Source organism: Vulpes lagopus, chromosome 14 (assembly GCF_018345385.1).
Source record: "Vulpes lagopus strain Blue_001 chromosome 14, ASM1834538v1, whole genome shotgun sequence".
NCBI classification, from domain to species: Eukaryota; Metazoa; Chordata; class Mammalia; order Carnivora; family Canidae; genus Vulpes; species Vulpes lagopus.
The window spans coordinates 5,865,159-5,892,332 of record NC_054837.1 but is presented as its reverse complement, the minus strand read 5'-3'; the positions used below and the strand labels follow the sequence as shown (position 1 = coordinate 5,892,332).

General features: G+C 44.5%; 1 protein-coding gene across 2 annotated transcripts in view; it reads left to right on the top strand.

Annotated features, from left to right (window-relative positions):
- ASAH2 (N-acylsphingosine amidohydrolase 2) overlaps positions 1-27,174 on the top strand; it is a 74,683-nt gene that overhangs the window by 9,137 nt on the left and 38,372 nt on the right. For both annotated transcript variants that reach the window (XM_041728961.1, XM_041728962.1), the window contains exons 5-8: positions 6,355-6,531; positions 7,982-8,109; positions 9,273-9,350; positions 26,061-26,181. In XM_041728961.1, coding sequence (XP_041584895.1) covers positions 6,355-6,531; positions 7,982-8,109; positions 9,273-9,350; positions 26,061-26,181 — 504 coding nt within the window. The remainder of the gene's footprint in view (positions 1-6,354; positions 6,532-7,981; positions 8,110-9,272; positions 9,351-26,060; positions 26,182-27,174) is intronic.

Here is a 27,174-nt window from a genome sequence, read left to right as displayed (position 1 = left end):
CAGGTCTGTCTTTCTAAGCCAGTTTCTTGGCCCTGAGGCAGTTGTAGTTTCTGCATGGGATCGGGTCACAGAAAGAGAGTGTGCTCTCTGAATGTCTGCTCACATATTGACAAAGGTGAGGAAGAAGAGAGGCTGGAGCACCCAGGAGAGTGACTGTTAAATGTCTACTCTTCAATGTCACATTCTATCAGTCTCGTCTATTAAACCCTGTTCCTCCCGCTGTGTGAAATGGCCCACGAGAGCGATGATGAGGGGGCCTCGAGGCATTTCTCCTACATAGCTCCCCAAGAGGGGAGCGGAAACCACCCCCATCTCTGGATGTCCACTCCTACACTTACAGCACAACTATGAGGTGGGTTTGTTGTTATCCCCACTTTATGGATAAGGCAACAGAGTCTTAGAGAAGGCAAGGAACTTTCCCAAATTCACACAGTTATCAAATGGTAGAGCTGGGTTCTGAACGCACATGTGCCTGATACCAGAGCCCACATTCTTACAAGTGACATTATTCTATTATCTTGGAGGGGCAAATGCACTGACTACCCATTTTTGTTGTTGTTGTTTGTTTTTGTGTTTTTTTTTTTTTTTTTGGCACAGTACTCTGGTCACTTCAAGGGGCACACAGCCGAGTGAGTCAGAACCCACATTCCCTATGAGCTCACTAGCCAGTTGAGGAGAAGAGGAAGGAGTGAATCGAAAAACATAGTAACTATAATTCACTGGAGTACAGTACAGTGATGTGTTAGTTATCTATTACTGAGTAACAAATAGCCCCAGAAATCAGCTGCTTAAAACAGAAAACATCTTTCATTCTATTGGCCAGGAAATCAGGACTGGCTTAGCTGGGTGGTTCTGGCTTAGGGTATCTTGAAATCAAGGTGTTGGCAAAGGCCATAGTCATTGGAAGCCTTAATTAATCCACTTCCAAGATGATTCACTTGTGTGGCTGCTGGCAGAAGGCCTCCTTTCCCTACTTTCCATATCCTCGTGGCCTAGAACAGCCCCTTCCCTCGGAGTCGGTGGATGCCAGAGAACGAGCAGGGAAGAAACCCCGGGTTAACCTCTCCTAACCCAGCTCAGAAGTTGCACGTCCAGCCTACTGTGTCCATTGGAAGCAAGTCTCCAAGTCCAGGTCACACTCGGGGATGGGAAAGCAAAGTGTGCCCTCTGAAAGGGAGGAGTATCGAAGAACTTGTAGACACACGGTGTTTTAGAACCACCACAAGGGGCTTGGAAAGTAGGGGATAATTTCATAGTGGATCTGACATGTGAATGGGCAGATTTTTATTTTAACTCCAGCATAGTTAACAGAAGAGTTATAGTAGCTCCAGGAGTAAAATGTACTGATACAACAACTCTATGCAATACTCGGTGTTCATCATGGCAAGTGGACTCTTCATCCCCTTCACCCGTAACTATCTGTGTTTGTTCTCTATAGTCAGAAATCTGGGTTTTTTTGGTTTGTCGCTTTTCTTCTCTTTGTTCATTTGTTCTGTTTCTCAAATTCAGCATATGAGTAAAATCATCTGATATTCATCTTTCTCTGACTGACTTATTTCACTGAGCATTACACTCTAAAGGTCCTTCCATGTTGTTACCGACGGCAAGATTTCATTCTTTCTTATGGCCGAATAATATTCATTATATATATATACATATACCACATCTGCTTTATTTGAATGGGAAGAAATTTTATTTTATTTTATTTTTTTTATTTAATTATTCATAGAGACACAGAGAGAGAAAGAGAGAGGCAGAGACAGGCAGAGGGAGAAGCAGATTCCACGCAGGGAGCCCGACGTGGGACTCGATCTGGGTTTCCAGGATCACTAAAGCTCTAAACCGCTTGGCCACGGGGGCTGCCCTGAATGGGAAGAATTTTAAATGGTTAATGTGGGGAGGGTGGGCTATCAAATGGAGGGGACAGCTTGACCACAGGGAGGCACAAGGCACATCCCTTTGAAGAGACAGGGATTTGTGCTATTAGGACACACGTAAGCATGTAACTGGAAATAGGCCAACGACCAATAGGTACATTGGTCCTAATTGAAGAGGACCTGGGATGCCAGTTTATTTTTACTTCTGTAGGTGATGGGGATTCTTCGAAAACATTTGAGTGGTGGAGTACTACAAACCCAGCTTTGATTTAGGATAATTAACCAGTGATGTTTAGATGAAAGACTGAGGTTGGGGGTGAGGACACAAATTGGCAGCTTTGTTAAATTCATGTCAAGGCTCTACTGGTGAGGGGACAGTGGGGAAAACAGTAACCATATTAGGTATTTCAAATGGGGGAGATTTAACACAGCGGGGTTTTGCAATGCACTGGAAGGCTGAATGAACTAGAAAGGGAAGCTAGGGTTGCTGGAAGAATTTGAACTTTACCTGGAAATTTCTCTTATGCCATGTGAGGCTGGCACAAAGGTCTTACGTCAATGGGGTGGCAGTGATACTATATGGTAGGAAGAGGTCACAAAAATTGCTTATAAGATTTGGGAATAAATAGAAATAAAAGCTAGTGCTTGCATAGTTCCCACGATGAGGTATGCACTAATTGCTTCATATATATTAATGAATTTAATCCCCCAAACAACTGAATGAGGGAGGTAGTATTAGTATGTCATTTGACTGATTGGGAAAGGGTGTTGCAGGGGATCAAGTAGCTTGTGCACAGCTAGCCAGCTAGGAAGTGCCAGGGCTGGGGCGCACACACAGGCACCCCAGGGCCAGCACCCACACTCACTACCACGATACTTACTCCATCCTCAGAGCATCAGCTATGCTTCTGATGGGGAAATGGTAGGATCGTGAGAAGAAATGGGAGGGTCAAAGGAGGACTTTGGGGACTCTGGAGGGAAGGCTGTGAAGTCAACGGGCCACCATTTCTCCATCTCTTCCTATTGTTACTTCCCCGTGCAATCCAGAGGCTGTGGGAAGGCCTTTAAATGAACCAACTTCCTTATCCCAGGTTAACACGAGGGAAGGTGTGGAAAATAAATGTAGCTAAACGGGGGCTCTTCTGCTTCTTTAGAACGCATGAGCTTCTCAGTCTCAGCTTTACGGATTGATGAAATTGACAGCAGGGCATGAAGGTCCAGGAAGATCACTGAGCATTGGGGCAAGGCAGGAGAACAGAGTGGCTTTCCAGCTCTTTCTATGGCAGGTTCCCAGGTGTGTCAGTAATAGGAAAGTGAACACAAAAGGGTGAACTGTTGACATTCAAGTAACTTCTTCACTCTGTTCAAACATCCTCCTCTCATGAGGGAGGGAACATGCTAATTTTAATGGCTATTCACAGATGGTTGAGTTTTTCTTTCCTTTTCCTTCAAGTCCCACGTGTCGGACTTTATATGGAGAGTGTCATTTAGGAGGCAATGTCTACGAGCTGCTTGTAGTCTTTCCCTTTTAAAATTTGAGAGCCATCATTTCTATCTATTTAAGAACTGGGCTCTTGAGTAAACCCGAAGAAGTACACTGAATTCTAAAATTCTAACATTATCGTTCTCTGGGAATAAAAATGGGGTAGGGCCAGGGGAGCTTTACAGTTGACCAGATGTTCTTTTTTTCACTTCCTTCTTGCCTTGGTGACAGAATGGTGAGAAAATTAGCTTTGGACAGCAGTTTTTAGTCGAGTCTTGTGGTGGTACCCCTTCCGGGATCATTACACCTGCTCCATAAAGATGCTTCTTCTTCCTGAGTGTAGTCATCACTGTGTGGAAGAAGATGTAACTGGGATGAGGCTTGTGGGCTGGAGTTGGGTCACACAGAAGCAACGTGGAAACTCCTTGGGATGGAGAATGTGGGTTACTTGGTCAGAGGGTGTTAGTCTGGTCATGTCATATTTCCTCTCCACATTTGCCTGGTATCGCAGGATTGCATATGTGGATGTGGTAACCTAGCGATTGGTGTTTGGGACATGGATTGGTTAATGAGGCAAGATGGTTGGGAAGATCTTCCTCATTCAATGACCACATGAGTAGATGCGGGTGGTGTCGCTCCTCACCTGAAATAGAAGAGGTCAGATGGATGTATTTATGTGTGTTGAGTATATAGCATCTAAGTTGCTGCTACTCCTGTATGTACCAGGGGGGCGTGGGGACTGGCTGGGACCAGTTCATAAGGGCTGATTATTGCTGTTTTTAAAAAAGATCTTATTTATTTATTCATGAGAGACACAGAGAGAGAGGCAGAGACACAGGAAGAGGGAGAAGCAGGCTCCCTGTGGGGAGCCTGACGTGCACTTGATCCCAGGACCCCGGGGTCACGATCTGAGCCCAAGGCAGATGCTCAGCCACAGAGACACCCGGGTGTCCATAAGGGCTGATTGTTAAATGTTCAGGAACTTTGTGAGCTACTTTGGTAAATTTTTGTAGCTTGAAATCCACTGTGGTGAGGATATTTACACCACAGACATGGGCAAACAAACGAGGGCTTTCGTTTCCATCTTCCTGACAGTTTATAGCACTCTGCTGCCTGTGCCATGCTCGAGGTAGATGGTGTTGCTAATCCAAAAAGACCCTCTTTTTTTTTTTTTTTTTTTTTTTGCTAAGCCCAGGTTTAGATTCAGAATCCCCAACACACTGCATCTGAAAGCAGCTACTGACAAATAGGACTGGGTACGCGAGCTGAGCAGTAATCACCATCCCATCCACAAAGGAGCTTTCATTATAGTGCCTGGTATTAGGTGATAGCATCCTACATCAAGGAAGGTTGCTTTGGGTTTGGCAGTTTTTTTAAAAAAAAGATTTATTTATTTATTTATTTATTTATTTATTTATTTGAGAGAGAGAGAGAACAGGGAAGAGGGAGAGAATCTCTAAGCAGACATGCCGCCAAGTGTGGAGGCCAACATGGGGCTGGATCTCACAACCCTGAGATCATGACCTGAGCTGAAACCAAGAGTTGGATGCTTGACTGACTGAGCCACCGAGGGCCCCCACTAGATCATTTTAATGATTTCTGACATTAAAAAAGTCAAAACCTCTTTCACAAGGAAACCACAATAATACTGAATTTTAGATCGAAGCTGATGATTAAAGTATAATCAGAACCAGGTACTCGGCAACATCAGGAGTTTCTCTGTCACTTTCTCGACGTGTCTGTGCCACACAACCACACTTTCCATGCATTGAGATATTTACTGATTGATGAGTTCCATGAACACTCACCGAGGCTCTCTGGGTTCGTTGTCTCTTGCTCCACAAGTCACCTGGAAAACCCACGGGCTTATAGCAACAATCAGCCCATCCTACTGCTCAGGATTTCTGTGGGTCAGGAAAAATCACCCAGGGAGGCCGGGCTGGCTGATTCTGACTCTGGTCAGAACGGCAGCCACACAACCCCCTTCTGTGTCGAGAGGTTGGACTCACGTGCTGGGGGGCTGCAGGTGTTGGGGGTGGCTTGCCTGAAGGCAGGGGTCTTTTCTTCCTGGGGGTCTCACCCACGTGTCTAGCAGGTTGGTGCCAACGAGATAGCTTCTTTCCACACAGGCCTCCCCGCAGAGTTGCTGGGGTGTCTTGAGGTCACAGTGGCTGACGTCCCCCAGCCCAATGCATGTCAGGGAATGCTGACTTCTCCGTTTGGGGCAAGGAGGCAGCACAGCGGCCTTTACGCTGCTCTGTCCACTGCCCCTGGGATGCTTTCTCCTGGGTGTTGCACCACCAGCTTGGGCTCTTCACGATAAGCCTCTGATAAAAGGTAACATCTCTGCAAAGATTCTTCTCCTCCCGACCCCCCAATCTCTTCTTCCTTCCTCACCCAGAAACGTCTTTCTTCACAGCATCGCCCCTGCATGATACGACATCATACCACACACGTATCTGTTTGCTTTTTCTCCCCTGTTAGAGTGAAAGCTTCATCAAGGTGAGGACTTCATGCACTTCTGGTGCTTAGACCAGCGCCTGGGCATGACCCCTCTGTGTGGGATGATGAACAGGAAAGCCTACTGGTCCTACAGCGTTAGAGAGACGCGGATCGGGGTTGTGGCTCTGCTGTTTATTAGATCCGTGGGCAAGTTATTTACCTTCTGTGTGCTTCGATGTCCTCAGCTGGAAGATGAGATTGAAAACACCTACCTCTGGGGGTTGTTATAAAGATTTTAAAATAACATCACGTGTGTAGTACCTAACACTGCGCTGGCCCCCAGTGAGAGTCTGTGAGATGTTAGCTGCGGTGGGGACTGTCGGTGTTGATGCTGTGACCAGGACAACACACTCAAGCAGAGAGTGAAGGGCCACTCGACAGGGATGTCGCTGATGTGGATCGGTGATTAGCCTCACAGGAGCCTTTTCCAGGATGACTTGCTGTGTCATCCCTTTTCGTTCTAATTTTTTTTTCTTTTCCTTTCTCCTGAAGGTCTTGAACAGACTACAGAATAAGTATGGCTCATTGTACGGAAAAGACAATGTCATCCTGAGTGGCACCCACACTCACTCGGGGCCAGCGGGCTATTTCCAGTATACCGTATTTGTCATCGCCAGTGAAGGATTCAGCAATCGAACTTTTGAATACATGGTCACTGGCATCGTGAAGGTAGGCCCAGAGCCCCTGGTGGAGCTGCTCCTTCCCCGCCTGCAAGTGCTTAGGAGTGGCTGGCTGTGATATGGAGGGAGTCCTCATGGGATCGCGGGGTGAGCATCCTTGCCTTGGGCCCCAAGGCAGTGACTCAGCAGGAGAGGACAGCTCGCCGCAGGAAGTATCATGCAGTTGTCTAAAGGGGCACCTATGACCTTTATAACTCAGAGGGCCCCATCTGGTTGTTCTCTGGGCAAAGTCCAGTAAAAGGAACTCATCAGGGAACCAAAAGAAATGACAAATAATTGCCTCCTATTTTCCAAACGGCGTGATAGGGGATCCTGTTGATAAATCCACCCTCATTGCTCATGCCCTCAATGGTAGTGGTAGACAGCATGGTACCCTTTCCTGGGACATGCACATCCCCCTCCCATTCCCGGTTTTGGTGCCTCTTACTCCTCTCTCCCCGTCTCCCAGCTTACTGTTTCCTTACATGGGATCCTGTCTTTTTTTTTTTTCTTTTTAGCAAAGATTTTATTTACTTACTCATGAGAGACACACAGAGAGAGGCAGAGACACAGGCAGAGGGAGAAGCAGGCTCCCTGCAAGGAGCCCGATGCAGGACTCGATCCCAGGACTCTGGGGTCATGCCCTGACCTACCAAAGGCAGACGCTCAACCGCTGAGCCCCCCAGGCATCCCTACGTGGGGTCCTTTCTAATGTTCCTTCATGTCGTTGCTTCTAGATGTAGTCTCTCTCTACTTTTTCTCATGAAGCCAGACCCCAAGCCCAGTGATCTAGTTGGCAAGGCAGACATGTCTTCCCAACAATGTTTTCCAGAATCTGGCTGGCAGTTCATGACTGGCTGCATGAAATATTTTCATGGGTTGCAATAAGCATTGAAAAAAACAGAACCAAAGTCAAACAGATAGGGGACTATTGTGATACAACATACGTAGCAAGGGTGTATGTAGTTTGTCTTGTGCCCTCTTGTTTCAACACACCTACGTCAATGCGTATTAAGTAGTGATGAAAGGTGTATTGCCTGCTGTGGTTTTGTGTTAGAAAAGTTCAAAAACCTTTGCGTCAGAGGGTGGGGGGATGGAGTGGGTATGTTGGAGGGACCACCTACATGGAAACAAGTTCTGGTCCTGTGTTGGGGAGTTGCTTCCAGGTCACCTGATGGGGCGGATTGTGCCAGACACAGTGGCCTGGAGACATCCAGGAGCCCGTGGGCCCGAGCTTCCCGGGTCATGACAATGCCATGTCTCAGCCCCGAGGCCATCTGCACACCCCCAGGGTGACGTTGGCTCATCCAGGGACTCGGGCTCTCGTCCCGTAGCAAGGGCAGCTGGGCGACAAAGGAAATCATCCACAGCGCCCTTCTGTTCGCGTGGACCAAGTCCTCTCCCCAGCAGCGTTGCCAAGTTCACAACTCGCTCTCGCTCTCTCTCTCTCTGACCCGCAGAGCATTGAGATGGCGCACAAAAACATGAAGCCAGGCAAGATCTTCATCAACAAAGGAACTGTGGAAGGTGCACAGATCAACCGAAGCCCCTATTCTTACCTTCAGAATCCGGAGTCAGAGCGAGCCAGGTGAGGGCGATTGTCAGAGTAAGCTCCTGTGTTCCCGTCAGCGATTAGTCACAAAAGCGAAGAACACGTTCGATGGAGGCGTACGGCGGGATCCTGACGGAGCGGTAAAGCCAACATAAATGTCAAACACGCTCATCATCCAAGAGCAGAAGAAGTAAGATGTGCACACGCGGGCACGCACACCCTGCACACAAGGCTGCCCGCTGCCGGCTGCGAATGGTGGAAGGCCTCCCAGCTGTGGAATCGGGGATGACTCTGGTCTCAGCTCAGCTTTGTCACCTCCTAGTCGTGTGACCGTTGGTGACTGGCTTATAGTGACTCATTGGTTTTCAGCCTCTTCTGTACAGCAGAGATACAAGCGTGCACAAGGTGTAGTTGTTAAATTAATGAGTAGCTCTTTTTACTGTGTTATTCAGAGAACATCGTCTCCGTCCAGGAGGATGTGGCAAGAGAGAGAGGACATAAAAGGATAAAGAAACTGGAATGGAGAGCAAAAAAATAAAACTAGCATAATTGAATGGAACAACTAAGGGAGATAGTTCTTTTGTGTTTTTCTTTCTTTTTTCTTTCTTTCTTTCTTTTTTTTTTAAGTGCTGAACCAGGTTTGTGACAGAAGAGAAGCCTGGGGCCGCTATGGCAAAGTAAAAGAATATTTCTGTTTCAACTTGACCACTTGACATTTTACATTCATCTGCATATTTTCCAATAGATTTTAAAGGAGTTGATTTTTAGATAACATCGTCTGATGTCCCCTGAAAGGACATTAAAGAGCCACTTAAAGCTGCAGGTCATAACTATTTTTTGATTTTGTCTATTCCCTGTTATTTTTAAGAGATTCCATTAAAATTTGATATGAGTAGAAATTTCAAAGACAAATCCTTTTTGTAAGGAAAACTAGATTGTGTATATTACGGAGAGATGTAGATTCCGTCCCCAGTTAGCTGGCAGGATGCCCCTGACTCTGACAGCATTGGCAAACCATTTCTTTAGCTGAGGAACGAGGTCTTGGATGTGGTTTGTCAGACACTACGTAGCAGACCAGGGCGCCTCACTTACTGAAAGGTGTTTTGGTTTTGGTTTTTGTGTCAACTTCTGCTGTTGGCCGTACAACAGGGCTAAGCCCTGACATAGAAATGACTGAGTTTCTTTGTTTTGCTGACCAGGTATTCTTCAAATACTGACAAAGAAATGGTTGTCCTAAAAATGGAAGATTTGGATGGAGCTGAGCTGGGCCTTATAAGGTACTCTGTTTCCTTATTATTTTTTTTTATTCTGTCTGGGTCATTTTCCTTAATCACAGAGGAGGGGTGATGGAAGGAAGAGACAGGAATAGTAGTAGCAGAGGCTGAGAATACATTGAGTGGTTGAAAGTCCAGGGAATCAGGCCCTTCTGGGATCTGGCCATGGACCCTGGGACAAGGTTCTCAGCTTCCCAGGGCTCATTCCCTCACCTGGAAAACAGGGCGAGTTAAAGGATGATGTAAATGAGGGATCTGGGTGGAGAAGGGTAACATAGCAACTGGCATATGACGTAAGGATCCAGTTGATACCAGTGCTTATCATTCTATCAAGATGTCCTATATGGAACTTCCATGATGGTGGACCACTATCTCTTGGTAAAATTAGAAAATGCTCTGACCAACCAGGCAAGTGATTATGGGTTCGAGACGACTTGCCTGTGTTTCCTAAAAGAAATAAGTTAAATCGAATGTAGGACAATGCTAATGAGTGATGGAAGCAGAATCAAGGCCACCTCAAGGAGGCAGATGAGGTAGAAGTACAGCTTGGCACGGATTTTAGTTCAGTTTTATATGTAAGAAAGTGTGGATTTTGTTTTCTTCAAAAAGAAGGCATTTGCATTCATGTGTGAAATTTGTCCTGCAATTAGACTGACTCAGGAGTTGCCTGGATGGGAACAGGGCCAGACGCCTTGATGTGTGGACTTCCAGGTGATGCAGGATGCCCAAAGGAAGCATAAGATGGCATGTGGGCACTGCAGTTGAGTGGCCTGGGTTCACTCTAGGTTCTCATCATGATGAGCTGCACGACTTTGGCCAAGTTACTTAACTGCTCTATGTCTCGATTTTCTTACTTTAAATGTGGCGAGTCGATAATAAGTATTAGTAAAGGCGGAAAGCCTATGAGATAGAATGATGAAGTCCTCACAAAGTTTCTATGGAAGTCAAATTTATCGTTAATTAAAAGTAATAAAAGGTGAATGAAAACATTAAGGACTCTGACTAGGGCTGGCCCTATAACTAGATGGAGGACAGCGCGGTGGTGAGGTGTTCTGGTTTTAGGTGTAGGTTTTAGGACTTGAGTTCAAATCCTGGCCCTGCCATGCAGTAACCCTGCGGCCTGGGGAAAGTAACTTACCTATTTATACCTCAACTATTCCATTTGAAAATGGGGATAATGATACCTCATAGGATTAGGTCAAGATGAAAAACCACCATTATTGGCTTCCCAGAGTGCTTGACATTCTTAACATTGGAGTTACGTCTTTGGGTTCCAAGGAAGGTCACTAAAATCTCCCTGATAAAATAAACTTTATTATATGGGTTGACAAAATAAGAGTCATTCTTTCATCAGTGATTAATTCATCTACTGATTAGTTGCCACCTGGTGTTTCACTCAAGCGACTTTCTCAATGTCAGACATGAAGCCGTGTGCTGGAGATATGTTGTGATGAATAAGGCATGATCCCCATCTTGAAGGGTCTTACAGACTCGTGAGGTGACTGGGGCAGGGGAAGGAGACAGACAGACAAGTGATCACAGCATAAATCTGATGGCCAACAGGGCTACCACCTGGGAATAAATAAATGCTGTGGGAATTTGGAGGTGGTGGCACTGATGTTTGAGAGCGTCGTGGAAGGATTCATAGAGAAAATGATGTTTGAACTGGATCTGAAGGAGCCTGGGGGATTTCTCATGGAGCCAGGAAAATACAGTGAAGCAGTGAGGCCAGAGTATGGGCTACTGTCAGGGAGGAGGTGAGAGAGGAATCTGAAAGGTGAGCTAGTTCCAGATTGCTGGTCACTTTGGTGGGAAATTTGGTTGGAGATGGTTGGGATACAAGCATGTATCTACGACTAGTTAGAGAATTCCACATTGGTTGGGCAAAGAAGGAGCCTTTCCCCTTAGTTTCTACTTAACTCTTGGCTGGATGACTGAGACCATTCACGATTCCTTTATTAGTTCCCGAACCATTTAGCAATGCCAACGGCAAATGAATAAATGCCGTCCTTTTGCCAGATGTTCTTTGCTTCCTGGCATATGGCTATATAATGGGTCTAGAAGTCCCAGGGTCAACTGTCAAGGTTGTAACAGCTGTCCTCCATCTGCTGTGCTTAACACCCTGAAATAACTTTCCATTGTTTTTGTAGCCGCCATATGTTAGCCTTGATGTAATTGCGCCTGCACTTGCCTCTTGTTGCATAGCGGTAATTGCTCCTTGAATGCATTAAAAATGATCCAAAGCATAAAGTCAAACCTGGGCTGCTAAGTAACTCAGCCCCCGTATGTAGGCGTCTGCTGTTACACAGAATCTCAAGGTAGGAGGAGTCTGAAAGCAAAAAATCTCAGACTTGCGGAGCATGGATATCACCTAGTTCAAAGCTCAGCTACAGCCTAGGAAGGTGATATGACCTGTCCAATGTCACGGCCAAGACTGTTCTCTTTCCCCCCAAAATCATATTGAAGTCCACAATTGATCCTTGCCTACTTTCATTTTTGTTCTCATGTCTTCATTCAGCAAATCTGCACTGGATACCTACTATGTGCCACGCAGTGCTCCCCAGTCCTTGGAATGGTACAGTTCCTGGCTGTGAAATCAGGAATCCAATACCTTGGAACCAAACACCCATGCAAATCCCTTGAGCTCTCGGAGACTCAATCTCCATATTTCTCAAATGTGGATTTACTATCTCAGAAACTCAATCTCCATATTTCTCAAATGTGGATTTACTATCATCTCTCCACAGATTATTATTCATTCATTCATTTATTAAATATTGTAGAGTATATATGTCCCGGGCTGAGCTAGTACTGTAGATACACCGATGAGCAAAAATAGATGAAGTTGTTGCCTTTATAGGATTTATTATTTCCTGGTAGAGACAGAAGGTATCCAAATAGTATACAAATAATTATAATTGGGTTATAGTTCTATAATCGTATGATTATAGTGGGGTTAAGTGCTTTGAAAGGAAGGTATGTGTAGCTACCTTAAAGGGACTTGACCTGCTCAGGGAGATTGGGAACAGCTTCCCTAAGGGAGTGACAATGGAGCTAAAAACCAAAGGAAGGGTGAGAATTAACTGGCAGAAAAGGGGTGGGTGCTGGAACATCTAATACAGCTGAGGGATGCTTAACCTGGAGGGAGAAGCATGTTCAAAGGTCCGGTGGCCCATCTGAGGGGCCAATAGAAGGTCTGTGCGGCTGGGGTGCAGAGGAGGCTGTCTGGGTGGCAGTGAGCAGTGGAGATTAGGTCTCTGATAAAGAGTTTGGTCTTTAGACCATGGGGAGTGGAAAATCATTCACATGTTTTAAACCGAGGGTTAGAGGCTCTTGACGGGTCAAGAAGGGTGAGGACTTGAAGACTGGAATAGACTCATGTGCGTGAAACTAGTCCACGGGTCCCTAAGTCCTCTACGGCTGCTGGCGTTGACCCGTCTATGCCAGGAAGGACTCTAGGCCTTGTTGCCTGACCCTGCCTTACGCAGAAACAGTAAAGGACTGTGGAGACTGGCTGTGGAGACCATGTGTGGGGGGTCCTGGGTTCTGAGCCCAAATGAAAGCTGTGTGGCATTCACACGAGTCACTCTGGGGGGCTCTGGAAAGCACTTCAGAGCAGGAGTCTGTCTGCCAACGGGTACCATGACACCGGGTCTTGAGAGAGCCATCCTGGGGTGACCAGAGGAAGCACTGAGGGGGAGCCAGCAGGGCTCCAGAGGTCCTGGCCGAGGGCCAGGCCTCAGGGCAGGCACAGGTGCCCTGGGGGGCGCTCTGTTTGGTGGCGAGCCTGTGGGCTGCACAGGCCCGTGTTCCCCCCCCATCTGCCCCAGAGCCCCCGCCTGAGGCAGAGGAAGGGCCTGCCTTCTGCTTTGTTCAGCGCCAAGTCTCCTGCTCCGAGGGGGGTGTGCGAGGGATCCTCTGGGGTGCTTCCCAGATAGATGGGTGCAGGTGGCACCGACCTGGGGCTCGGCCTGGGCCGCGGCGTGTGGGCCTCCCCGCCAGCCGTGCCCCACACTGTCTCAGGCCTCGGGTGCTTCCCTCAGTGTCCCCGGGCGCCCCTCCCGGCCTTCTCCTCCGTCATCCTCTCCGCTTCCCGGGCTCCCTAATTGTCCTCCCGAGTTGCTCCCTCCTGGGGAGCTGTCTCCTCCTGCACTAAGTCCCGCTGCTCCTCGGATCTGGGCCCAGTGCCTGATGTGGGGCCGTGGGATCGAGTCCTGGGTCAGGCCCAGCACCGGTGGGGCTCTCCGCTCCACCTTCTCCTCTCTTTCTCTCTCTCTCTCTCTCTCTCTCTCTCTCATAAATAAGTCGATCTCTTAAAAAACAAAGTTTACAAGGTTTAAAAACCAAAGCCGTAAAACCGGTTGTCCTAACTGGCAGAAGGCATTGGACTTGGGTTTCTGGAATGTTCTTAACCTGAAGAGATTTGAGAGGCTATTAGTTTTTTCTCTCCAAGTATACTTTTTTTGTTTTTTTGTTTTTTTGTTTTTTTTGTAGTATAAAAATGATACATACTCACCATGGAAAAATGAAAAAAATAAGCAAGTAGAAAGATAGAAAAATTAACTCCAAGCTTTACTTTTCTCAAAGTCAATACTCAGGTACATTGTCTGCTGCCCAATTCCCACTGTAGGACATATGATAATAAAAAATAAGTGTGTCCAAAAGGTCATTCTGCAAAAGTAGATACTTGGTTCCACTCACTCTGGGCACTAGAAGCTTTAAAATACTCAGAAAAAAAATACTCTGAGAAATACTAAGTGTTTCTCCACATGCTAGTGTGTGTGTGTGTGTGTGTGTGTGTGCATGTTTTGTAGTGATTCTCTTTACATCTAATAATGATTTTTTTGTCTTAAAATCTCTGTATTCTCATGCTAGCATAACTAACTCAGCATTCTGCAGGTTAGAATTTGCAAGTATATTTTTCTATCATTTTCTTTCAACTTTTATTTGCTCTTACGTTTTAGACGTGTCCCTTATCATATAGCTGTATTTATGTATTTATTTATTTATGTATTTTGCTCTGACAATCTTCATCTTCTCAAAGTGAGTGTCGTCTATTTTCAGAAATTGCAATGATTATGTATCTGCACTTTTTGGGTATCTTTTCACTTTGTACTATTTGTCTCTCTTTTTCAAGGCCTTTTCTCCTTCTCTTATCCTTTTAGAATTAAGAGATATTTTTAAAAAGTCTTTAAGTGGAAAATTATAGTATCCAAATATGGCACCAACAAGAACTCTTATCATGTGTACTCTATACAGAGTGACTTTATGGGACCTGTTAAGACACGGAGAGGATTCCTCCAGCCCTTGAATCTTGGCTGGCCCTGCGACCATAGTGATCAATAATAGCACTGTAGAAGGGTTAGCATAGCTTTTTGTTTTTTAATGGACTTTATTTTTTAGAGCAGGCTTAGGTTCCCCAGCAAAATTAAGCAGAAATTGCAGAGATTTTCCATGGTCCCTGTACTTGGCCTCCCCCAAAACAATATCTGGGCCCGGAGGGGTATGTATGCTAAAATCAATGAATGTACGTTGATATATCATTACCACCCAAAGTCCATAGAATTTTGATTGCAGTGACTTAATGGAACCCATCTAAACCAGATGTCTCTCCAATAACATTATTTAATGAGAGGGCCTTCATCATCTGAGACTTTTGAAGATAATAAAAATAGTTGGGAATGTTCATCTTCTCTGAAAGAGAGATGCTAGAAAGAGTTTTCCAGGATGCTGGCCACCAAGCTTCCCTGTGACTTCAGAGGGGTTACCCTTGCTACAGCTCATTGTCTGTCATTAATTTGGGTAACTCCTCTTTGTACAGGGCACAACCTGCACACTAGACGTGGTGGCCCAGGTTTGAGAGAATGGAACTCCAGGCAGGTTTGCTACTGTTTCAGAAGATGGAAGAAGCTCGATTTTGCATTTGGCTTTTCTTGTCTGCTTCAGAGTAGGAAGTGCAGAGTGTCTGAATTAAAAGAGGCCCTAGAAAATGCTCCTGTTCTATAGGAGGAAAGAATAATTAGGATGTTCTATATTAATTTGCTGTGCATTGATTCACAAAGCCTAGATGAAATGTAGCCTTAGGAAACAGAGACCCAGAAATTTTCACTACCTTTGCTACAGACTAGGATAAAAATCTCAAATCCCTGGACCTTCCTTGGTACCTCGATAGCATCATGCTGACCCAAGGAGAGCCCTGCTTTAGCTGTGCCGTAATCATTATTTAGAAGTGTTTATTAAGAGGGGCATATTTATTTTTTTATGTCTGTATTCTAACATCTTTCGAACCCACCTCAACCTCTTTCTCTCTTTTGAACTCTGCTTTGAAGAATGCTTCTTTTGACCAGATAAAATAAATTGTGAGTGCATCTTTCTTAAACTAAAATGACCACTCTTCTGGGATCCCTGGGTGGCTCAGCGGTTTAGCACCTGCCTGCCTTTGGCCCAGGGTGCGATCCTGGAGTCCCGGGATTGAGTCATGCGTCGGGCTCCCTGCATGGAGCCTACTTCTCCCTCTGCCTCTGTCTCTGCCTCTCTCTCTCTCTATGTCTATCATGAATAAGTAAATAAAATATTTAAAAAAAATAAAATGACCACTCTTCTGTATATATATATTTTTATAAATATTCATCTATTACCATAGTACTTTGGTTGCTGTGACAAACCTGATATTTTAATAGCACATATTTCTAAGGCCAGAGGAGGAAATATACAGCATCTTCTTACTCTGAAATTCAAAGTAACTTTTTCAAATACTTATTTTTTCAGTTCTGTAGAGAAAAAAAACTCTGTTTGTTTTCTAAGGCCTGAAATAAATGACAATAAATACATGAAATCAGTAAGAATTCAAGTCTGTAGTCTGATTAGCAGGCCAGAGCTCTTTGCATTTGCTTTCTCCACAGATATTGTTCCTCGATGGTAGGGGACACACCTGATTCCTCTCTATGTTCCTTGGGCTCTAACACGACACCCACCAAAGGCTTGGCTACTAATAAATTCATGTTGATTGAGTGAATAGAACAACTGCCATGACTCCTTGCCCTTACCCATTCTCCTGCGGCCACACCCCTTCCCATCTTCGTGTTTTTGCTACAAATGAGTTTTCTCCAGGAACCCTCTTGCCATGTTCCTCCTCATCTTTAAAGACCCAGCTCGGATGTCACATCCGCCATGAAGCATTTCTCAAGGGCAAGATGATGCCATGTTCATGTCTATGTCTCCAGTGGTTGGCACAGAATCAAAGTTACTCAAATGTGTAGCAAATGAGCCAGTGAAAGAAAGGAAGGGACAGAGCCAGTCTCCTACAGCAGAGAAGAACTTGAGCTTTGTGGTCATAGACCTGCTTCTTGACTTTCAACAGTGTGACCTTGGTCAGGTTACTGCATCACTCTGAGAGGTCATTTCCTAGCTGTAAAATAAGGACAATGATAACATCTGACTCAAAGCGTTCTTGTTAGAAGGAAATGAGATCCTGTGCATAAAATCCTTCACTTAATCAGTGCTAAGTGATTGTCAGTGTTGATAAAATTGTTCTATGGGTTTCCTTCGATTGCACTGGAGACATCGCAGTCTGGCGGGACTGGCTGACCTCAGTGCAATCGCGTCAGACAGAAGTATTTGGGTCAGGGAGCCATGCAACTGTCTTGGCTGCCACCCCCTTTTACTTCCAAACTAGATGGAGTAAAACTGCAAAACATATACTCTCAACCACCTGGAAAACACTAGTTGACGAGAATTTTCCCTGGCACTTGAACTTTAGGAGAAACAGACAAACTATACATGCAAAAAATAAACTAGCGTAAGGATATTTTAATTTTTTTTAAATATAGAAACTCTGCAAGTAACTTCTAGGGGATGACCTTAGAACTACCTTTAGCCTGAACTTCTATCCTTTTACGTGGTGGCAAATACATATCTTGGGGACTGAATTTTGCTTATAGACTGGTGATTTGGCCTAACACGGTCTAAAAAAACATTCGAAATGGATGTCAACATGAAAAAAAAAAAAACCTCTTATGGAAATATTCAAATATATGCCACCTTAGAGTGATTAGTCTAATGAATCTCCATGCAACTCTGATCCAGCTTCAGTGATTAGAGTGTTCTGCTACTGTTTCATCCCTCCTCTTCTTTGGTTTGTTTTGCTAGACTTTTAAAAGCAAATACCAGATGTCAAATCATTTTGCTCATAAGTATTTCACTGTGTATCTCTAGCAGGTAAAAACATAAGAAGAGTATAACTGCAATCCGTGATCATAAGCAACAAAATTAAAAATAATTTCTTACTATGATCTAAAAACCCAGGCGATATTCAGTTTTCCCTGTTTGTACCCATAAGGTCGTTTTACAGTTATTTTATTTGAATTGGAATCCGAACAGTCCACAAACCACATTTGTTGGCTATGTGCTTCTAAGGCTTTTAATTGGTAACATTTCCGTCCTTTTGTTCCATGCTATTTACTTCTCCCCCCTTTTTTTTAATTTAGATTTTTTTTTATTTGAGTTGACACACAACAGTACACATAGTTGGCACACGGTGTCACAGGTGTACAATGAAGTGATGCAACATTTCTGTGTGTTGTGCTGTGTTCACCAGAAGCGTGGCTACTGGCTGTCATCACACAACACTATCACAATATCATTGGCTCGCTTCCCATGACTGATTCATTTCATAACTGGAATCCTGTATCTTTCCCTCCCCTTTGCCCATTTTGTTCACCCCCCCCCCATGTCATTTACTTCTTTGGGAGTTTTTAAATTGATAAATATTTCACAAAAAACATAGATTTATGGAATAAATTTATGGAATAGATTTATGGAATATCTGGCCGCACCAGCTTACACTCTCATAAGCAGTGTAGTAGAGGCTGTGCGCGTGCCTCCGAGTGTCCAGAATCCATGCCAGTCCCCATTCCACCAACCAGCCTAACTCACCTATGCGGCCTACCCAGCCCTGACGGGTGTTGTGCTGGCAATCTCTGACCTACATATACACCCGTTGGGCAATGAGAACTGAATCCTAAATGATAACCTTGAAATTTAGATGCATCCCTAGTCATTAAGTAAATGTTCAGCTTCATGTACTCAGTGACTTAGGTAGGAATGTAAGCTGAAAGGTTTATTTATTTATTTTTTTAAATTAATTTTTATTGGTGTTCAATTTACCAACATACAGGAAAACACCCAGTGCTCATCCCGTCAAGTGTCTGCCTCAGTGCCCGTCACCCATTCCCCTCCAACACCCGCCCTCCTCCCCTTCCACCACCCAGAGTTAGGAGTCTTTATGTTCTGTCTCCCTTCCTGATATTTCCCAACATTTCTTTTCCCTTCCTTTATATTCCCTTTCACTATTATTTATATTCCCCAAATGAATGAGAACATACACTGTTTGTCCTTCTCCGATTGACTTATTTCACTCAGCATAATACCCTCCAGTTCCATCCACGTTGAAGCAAATGGTGGGTATTTGTCGTTTCTAATTGCTGAGTAATATTCCATTGTATACATAGACCACATCTTCTTTATCCATTCATCTTTCGATGGACACCGAGGCTCCTTCCACAGTTTGGCTATTGTGGCCATTGCTGATAGAAACATCGGGGTGCAGGTGTCCCGACGTTTCATTGCATCTGAATCTTTGGGGTAAATCCCCAAGAGTGCAATTGCTGGGTCGTAGGGCAGGTCTATTTTTAACTCTTTGAGGAACCTCCACACAGTTTTCCAGAGTGGCTGCACCAGTTCACATTCCCACCAATAGTGCAAGAGGGTTCCCCTTTCTCCGCTTCCTCTCCAACATTTGTTGTTTCCTGCCTTGTTAATTTTCCCCATTCTCACTGGTGTGAGGTGGTATCTCATTGTGGTTTTGATTTGTATTTCCCTGATGGCAAGTGATGCGGAGCATTTTCTCATGTGCATGTTGGCCATGTCCATGTCTTCCTCTGTGAGATTTCTCTTCATGTCTTTGGCCCATTTCATGATTGGATTGTTTGTTTCTTTGGTGTTGAGTTTAATAAGTTCTTTATAGATTTTGGAAACTAGCCCTTTATCTGATATGTCATTTGCAAATATCTTCTCCCATTCTGTAGGTTGTCTTTTAGTTTTGTTGACTGTATCCTTTGCTGTGCAAAAGCTTCTTATCTTGATGAAGTCCCAATAGTTCATTTTTGTTTTTGTTTCTTTTGCCTTTGTGGATGTATCTTGCAAGAAGTTACTGTGGCCAAGTCCAAAAAGGGAGTTGCCTGTGTTCTCCTCTAGGATTTTGATGGACTCTTGTCTCACATTTAGATCTCTCATCCATTTTGAGTTTGTCTTTGTGTATGGTGAAAGAGAGTGGTCCAGTTTCATTCTTCTGCATGTGGATGTCCAATTTTCCCAGCACCATTTATTGAAGAGACTGTCTTTCTTCCAATGGAAAGTCTTTCCTCCTTTATCGAATATTAGATGACCGTACATCTCAGGGTCCACTTCTGGGTTCTCTATTCTGTTCCATTGATCTATGTGTCTGTTTTTGTGCCAGGACCACACTGTCTTGATGACCACAGCTTTGTAGTACAACCTGAAATCTGGCATTGTGATGCCCCCAGCTATGGTTTTCTTTTTTAAAATTCCCCTGGTTATTCGGGGTCTTTTCTGATTCCACACAAATCTTAAAATAATTTGTTCTAACTCTCTGAAGAAAGTCCATGGTATTTTGATAGGGATTGCATTAAACGTGTAAATTGCCCTGGGTAACATTGACATTTTCACAATATTAATTCTGCCAATCCATGAGCATGGAAGATTTTTCCATCTCTTTGTGTCTTCCTCAATTTCTTTCAGAAGTGTTCTATAGTTTTTAGGGTATAGATCTTTTACCTCTTTGGTTAGGTTTATTCCTAGGTATCTTATGCTTTTGGGTGCAATTGTAAATGGGATTGACTCCTTAATTTCTCTTTCTTCAGTCTCATTGTTAGTGTATAGAAATGCCATTGATTTCTGGGCCTTGATTTTGTATCCTGCCACGCTACCAAATTGCTGTATGAGTTCTAGCAATCTTGGGGTGGAGGCTTTTGGGTTTTCTATGTAGAGTATCATGTCATCGGCGAAGAGGGAGAGTTTGACTTCTTCTTTGCCAATTTGAATGCCTTTAATGTCTTTTTGTTGTCTGATTGCTGAGGTGAGGACTTCCAGAACTATGTTGAACAGCAGTGGTGAGAGTGGACATCCCTGTCTTGTTCCTGATCTTAGGGGAAAGGCTCCCAGTGCTTCCCCATTGAGAATGATATTTGCTGTGGGCTTTTCGTAAATGGCTTTTAAGATGTTGAGGAAAGTTCCCTCTATCCCAACACTCTGAAGAGTTTTGATCAGGAATGGATGCTGTATTTTGTCAAATGCTTTCTCTGCATCTAATGAGAGCATCATATGGTTCTTGGTTTTTCTCTTGCTGATATGATGAATCACATTGATGGTTTTACGAGTATTGAACCAGCCTTGTGTCCCGGGGATAAATCCTACTTGGTCATGGTGAATAGTTTTCTTAATGTGTTGTTGGATCCTATTGGCTAGTATCTTGTTGAGAATTTTTGCATCCATGTTCATCAGGGATATTGGTCTGTGATTCTCCTTTTTGGTGGGATCTTTGTCTGGTTTCGGAATTAAGGTGATGCTGGCCTCATAGAACGAATTTGGAAGTACTCCATCTCTTTGTATCTTTCCAAACAGCTTTAGTAGAATAGGTATGATTTCTTCTTTAAACGTTTGATAGAATTCTCCTGGGAAGTCATCTGGCCCTGGACTCTTGTGTCTTGGGAGGTTTTTGATGACTGCTTCAATTTCCTCCCTGGTTATTGGCCTGTTCAGGTTTTCTATTTCTTCCTGCTCCAGTTTTGGTAGTTTGTGGCTTTCCAGGAATGCGTCCATTTCTTCTAGATTTCCTAATTTATTGGCATACAGCTGTTCATAATATGTTTTTAAAATCGTTTGTATTTCCTTGGTGTTGGTAGTGATCTCTCCTTTCTCATTCATGATTTTATTAATTTGAGTCTTCTCTCTCTTCTTTTTAATAAGGTTGGCTAATGGTTTATCTATCTTATTAATTCTTTCAAAGAACCAACTCCTGGTTCTGTTGATCTGTTCCACAGTTCTTTTGGTCTCGATTTCATTTAGTTCTGCTCAAATTTTAATTAACTGTCTTCTTCTTCTGGGGGTGGGGTCCATTTGTTGCTTTTTCTCTAGTTCCTTTATGTGTAAGGTGAGCTTTTGAATTTGAGTTCTTTCCAGTTTTTGAATGGATGCTTGTATTGCGATGTATTTCCCCCTCAGTACTGCTTTGGCTGCATCCCAAAGATTTTGAACGGTTGTATCTTCATTCTCATTAGTTTCCATGAATCTTTTTAATTCTTCCTTAATTTCCTGGTTGACCTTTTCATCTTTTAGCAGGATGGTCCTTAACCTCCACGTGTTTGTGGTCCTTCCAAACTTCTTGTTGTGATTAAGTTCTAATTTCAAGGCATTATGGTCTGAGAATATACAGGGGACTATCCCGATCTTTTGGTATCGGTTCAGACCCGATTTGTGACCCAGTATGTGGTCTATTCTGGAGAAAGTTCCATGTGCACTTGAGAAGAATGTGTATTCAGTTGAGTTTGGATGTAAAGTTCTGTAGATATCTGTGAAATCCATCTGGTCCAGTGTATCATTTAAAGCTCTCGTTTCTTTGGAGATGTTGTGCTTAGAAGACCTATCTAGTATAGAAAGAGCTAGATTGAAGTCACCAAGTATAAGTGTATTATTACCTAAGTATTTCTTCAGTTTGGTTATTAATTGGTTTAAATACTTGGCAGCTCCCACATTCGGGGAATATATATTGAGGATTGTTAAGTCCTCTTGTTGGATAGATCCCTTGAGTATGAGATAGTGTCCCTCTTCATCTCTCACTATAGTCTTCGGGGTAAATTTTAATTTATCTGATATAAGGATGGCTACCCCTGCTTTCTTTTGAGGACCATTTGAATGGTAAATGGTTCTCCAACCTTTTATTTTCAGGTTGTAGGTGTCCTTCTGTCTAAAAAGAGTCTCTTGTAGACAGCAAATAGATGGGTCCTGCTTTTTTATCCAGTCTGAACCCCTGCGCCTTTTGATGGGGTCATTAAGCCCGTTCACGTTCAGAGTTACTATTGACAGATATGAGTTTAGTGTCATCATATCTATTCAGTCCTTGTTTTTGTGGATTGTTCCACTGAACTTCTTCTTAATGGGGAATTTTAAGAGTTCCCCTTAAAATTTCTTGCAGAGCTGGTTTGGAGGTTACATATTCTTTCAGTTCCTGCCTGTCTTGGAAGCTCTTTATTTCTCCTTCCATTTTGAATGAGAGTCTTGCTGGATAAAGTATTCTTGGTTGCATGTTCTTCTCAATTAGGACCTTGAATATATCCTGCCAGCCCTTTCTGGCCTGCCAGGTCTCTGTGGAGAGGTCTGCTGTTACCCTAATATTCCTCCCCATAAAAGTCAGGGACTTTTTTTCTCTTGCTGCTTTAAGGATCTATTCCTTATCTTTGGAATTTGCAAGCTTCACTATTAAATGTGGAGGTGTTGAACGGTTTTTGTTGATTTTAGGGGGGGGGGTCTCTCTATTTCCTGGATCTGAATGCCTGTTTCCCTTCCCAGATTAGGAAAGTTTTCAGCTAGGATTTGTTCAAATACATATTCTGGCCCTCTGTCCCTTTCGGCGCCCTCGGGAACCCCAATTAAACGTAGGCTTTTCTTCCTCAGGCTGTCATTTATTTCCCTTAATCTATCCTCATGGTCTTTTTTTTTTTTTTTATGATAGTCACAGAGAGAGAGAGAGAGGCAGAGACACAGGCGGAGGGAGAAGCAGGCTCCATGCACCGGGAGCCCGATGTGGGATTCGATCCCGGGTCTCCAGGAGCGCACCCTGGGCCAAAGGCAGGCGCCAAACCGCTGCGCCACCCAGGGATCCCCTCCTCATGGTCTTTTAATTGCCTGTCTCTTTTTTCCTCCGTTTCCCTCTTTGCCATCAACTTGTCTTCTATGTCACTCACTCGTTCTTCCACCTCGTTAAGCCTCGTCGTTAGGACCTCTAGCTTGGATTGCATCTCATTTAATTGATTTTTAATTTCTGCCTGATTGGATCTAAATTCTGCAGTCATGAAGTCTCTTGAGTCCTTTATGGTTTTTTCTAGAGCCACCAGTAACTGTATAATAGTGCTTCTGAATTGGCTTTCTGACATTGAATTGTAATCCAGATTTTGTAACTCTGTGGGAGAGAGGGCTGTTTCTGATTCTTTTTTTTTGAGGTGAGGTTTTCCTTCTAGTCATTTTGCTCAGTGCAGAGTGGCCAAAAACAAGTTGTATTGGGAAAAGGAGAAAAAGAGAGAGAAGGAAAGAAAAGAGAAAAAGAAAAAGAGAAAGAAGAAAAAAAAGGGGAAAAAGAGAAAGAAAAAGAAAGGAGAAAAAAAAAGGGTGGGGTGGGGTGGGGGAAGCAATCCGAAATCAAGAAGAAAGAAAGAAAAAAAGCACAAAACAAAACAAAAACAAAAAAAAACACGGGGGAGTATCTTCCAATTCTGTATACTTTAAGTCCCTTGACTTCCCCTGGAACTGGTCCGTGTCGCTGGTCTTCTGGGGGAGGGGCCTGCTGTGCTGATTCTCAGGTGTGAGCACTTGGGGGAGCTGCTCTGCCCCTGCCTGGTGCAGGGCTCAGTGGGGGTTGTTCACCCCGTGAGGCCCCGGGAGGAAGCCACAGTGGCGGGGGCAGCTCTGGGACCCTGGAGTCAGCTCCCGCAGTAGCTCCGGGGCTCTCCGTCTGCAGGGCCTGGAGGCTCCGGGCGGGGCCGCTGATCTGCTCAGCTCGGGGCAGGAGCGTCCTCGCTGTCCTGGGCCCTCCCGGCCTCTGCCTGTCCCGGGGGAGGCCGGATCCCGGGCTGTGTCCCGGCGCCCTGTGCCCCGGGGCCTGCGCTGTTGGATTCGCTCCCGCCCCGCAGCCCCCTCCGCGGAGCCGCCGCCCGAGCCCCTCCCAGCTGCTCCGGGCCCCACCGAGCGCTGCAGCCCTTAGGGAGCTCGGGGCATCTCCCGGGGCGCAGGTGCCTGTTAGTGTCCCCGGGAGCCCGAGGGCATCCCCGCCCTCCTGGGTCCTGCTCTAACTCCCTGCGGGCCCCTTTCCGCGGGAAGGTTGGTGCAGCTCCTGCTCCTCCGGGACGGGGCTCTCCTGTCCTGGGGACACTCGCCCCGGCCTCAGCCCGGCTCCTCGCGGGGCCCCTCCCCCTCGGAGGCCTTTTGTGTCTTTATTTCTTTTTCCCCGTCTTCCTACCTTGATAGAAGCGCGAACTCTTCTCACTGTAGCGTTCCAGCTGGTCTCTCTTTAAATCTCAGGCCGAATTCATAGATTTTCTGGATGATTTGAAGGTTATCTAGGTAATTTGGTGGGGACAGGTGACTCGGGGACCCTGCTCTTCCGCCGTCTGGCCCCTCCCCGCAAGCCGAAAGGTTTAAAAGGTTTTTAGCCAGGAATCAATCCACAAAAGATTTATTTATTTATTATTTTATTTATTTATTCATGAGAGACACAGAGAGAGAGAGAGAGGCAGAGACCCAGGCAGAGGCAGAAGCAGGCTCCATGCAGGGAGCCCGATGTGGGGCTCGATCCCGCGTCTCCAGGATCAGGCCCTGGGCTGAAGGTGGCGCTAAACCCCTGAACCGCCCGGGCTGCCCTATTGATTTATTTTTTACAAATCCTGAATTGGCCTGAAACTTTATGAATTAGCATCTCTCTTTCCTTGAGCACGTATTCTAGTGAATTTGCTTGATGGCCCACTGTTGTGTGAGTATCTTTCTCGCCTGTATGGAGGTTTGATCCTACAAAGGTCACAGGACAAGGTGTCGCGAGACCCTGACCTTGAGTCTTCATCCTTGATGACAAACGGGCTTCCGTTTTGCTTCTCTGAGACACTGCAGATTGGAGGGAATAACTGTCTGGCTCTCAGGGTGTTGTGAAGTTCAAGTAAGGTAACAGATGAGACGTTCCTTTGTAGACTGTGTAGCTCTACACTAAACAGGGTATTACTATGCACGAGGCTGCATCAAATCATGCAGAACAGCCTCGTTCACACCTCTGTGCACTCACTCTGTTGTGTCTTTTCCCTGGGACGCCCATAAGAATTAATTGCTAGTCATCTGTGGGCCCCAAACACTTTATGCCTATTTCCTTATAACATTTGCCACATTATATTAAAGCTGTTTGTTTGCATCTTTGTCTTCTGCAAGGTTCTGAGCATCAGCTGCAGTTTATTCAGTGCTCAGCACACAGCAGATTCTCGAGAAGTATCTACTGAATTAGATAGGATCGATTTTAATGTTATTATGTGTATCTGTCTTTAGAAAAACCAAGCCTGTGCTTGTGTGGATGCTTTAGCTAGATTGTCTCATCTGGTCACCAACCAGTGTTCACTCTTATTATAAGCTTATGATGATTGATGATGACGATGAAACATTTATAAAAATAGAGTTTTGTATTTTTAATTTTAGTCAGTGATTAGACTTTTTGAGTATGTTAATTAGTCATTTAAGCTCATCAACAATGAAAGAAACTAAATGTGGAAAGCCTATCACTAAAAAGAAATTTTTTTCCTGCTGGAGAAAAAGTAAGCTCCCTGTCACTGTTTTTGGCCCCATTATCTGGTTCTCTTCATTAACTGAGGGCTTCTTGTCCCTTTGCAGCTGGTTTGCCATTCACCCGGTCAGCATGAACAACAGCAATCACCTCGTCAATAGTGACAACATGGGCTATGCAGCTTACCTTTTTGAACAAGAGAAAAACAAAGAATATCTACCTGGAGAGGTGAGAATTTGTGTCATTGAAAGCATCATCTTTTAGAATCTATCTATCTATCTATCTATCTATCTATCTATCTATCTATTTATTTATTTAAGAGAGAGAGAAAGAGAGCGTGCATGAGCATGAGTGAGGAGAGGTACAGAGGGAGAAGCAGATGTGAGGCTCGCTCCCAGGACACTGGGATCATGACCTGAGCCAAAGGCAGATGCCTAACCAACTGAATTACCCAGGGACCCTTAGAAGTATCTTCTTAATTCACTGAGTATCATCATTCATGCAATGTTCATAAGAGCTGATTTGAATCTTCAGCGTAAAGTGTCATCATGTATGTCACATATTAATAGGCTTGGATAAAAAGAATTCTCCATCCTCCCTGATAGGGAAAGAAAAATTGAGAATGACTAACTGTGTCAAGTACTACTTCTATTGATAGCTTCGTAAATTTACAATTAGTTGGATAAGGAGGGACAAGTTCAAGAGTTCTGCAATATGTAATAGCTTTTTTTTTTATAATAAATTTACTTTTTATTGGTGTTCAATTTACCAACATACAGAATAACACCCAGTGCTCATCCCGTCAAGTGCCCTCCCTCAGTGCCCGTCACCCATTCACCCCCACCCCCCACCCTCCTCCCCTTCTACCACCCCTAGTTTGTTTCCCAGAGTTCGGAGTCTTTATGTTCTGTCTCCCTTTCTGATATTTCCCACACATTTCTTCTCCCTTCCCTTCTATTCCCTTTCACTATTATTTATATTCCCCAAATGAATGAGAACATATAACGTTTGTCCTTCTCTGATTGACTTACTTCACTCAGCATAATACCCTCCAGTTCCATCCACGTTGAAGCAAATGGTGGGTATTTGTCATTTCTAATGGCTGAGGAATATTCCATTGTATACATAGACCACATCTTCTTTATCCATCATCTTTCTGTGGACACCGAGGCTCCTTCCACAGTTTGGCTATTGTGGACATTGCTGCTAGAAACATCGGGG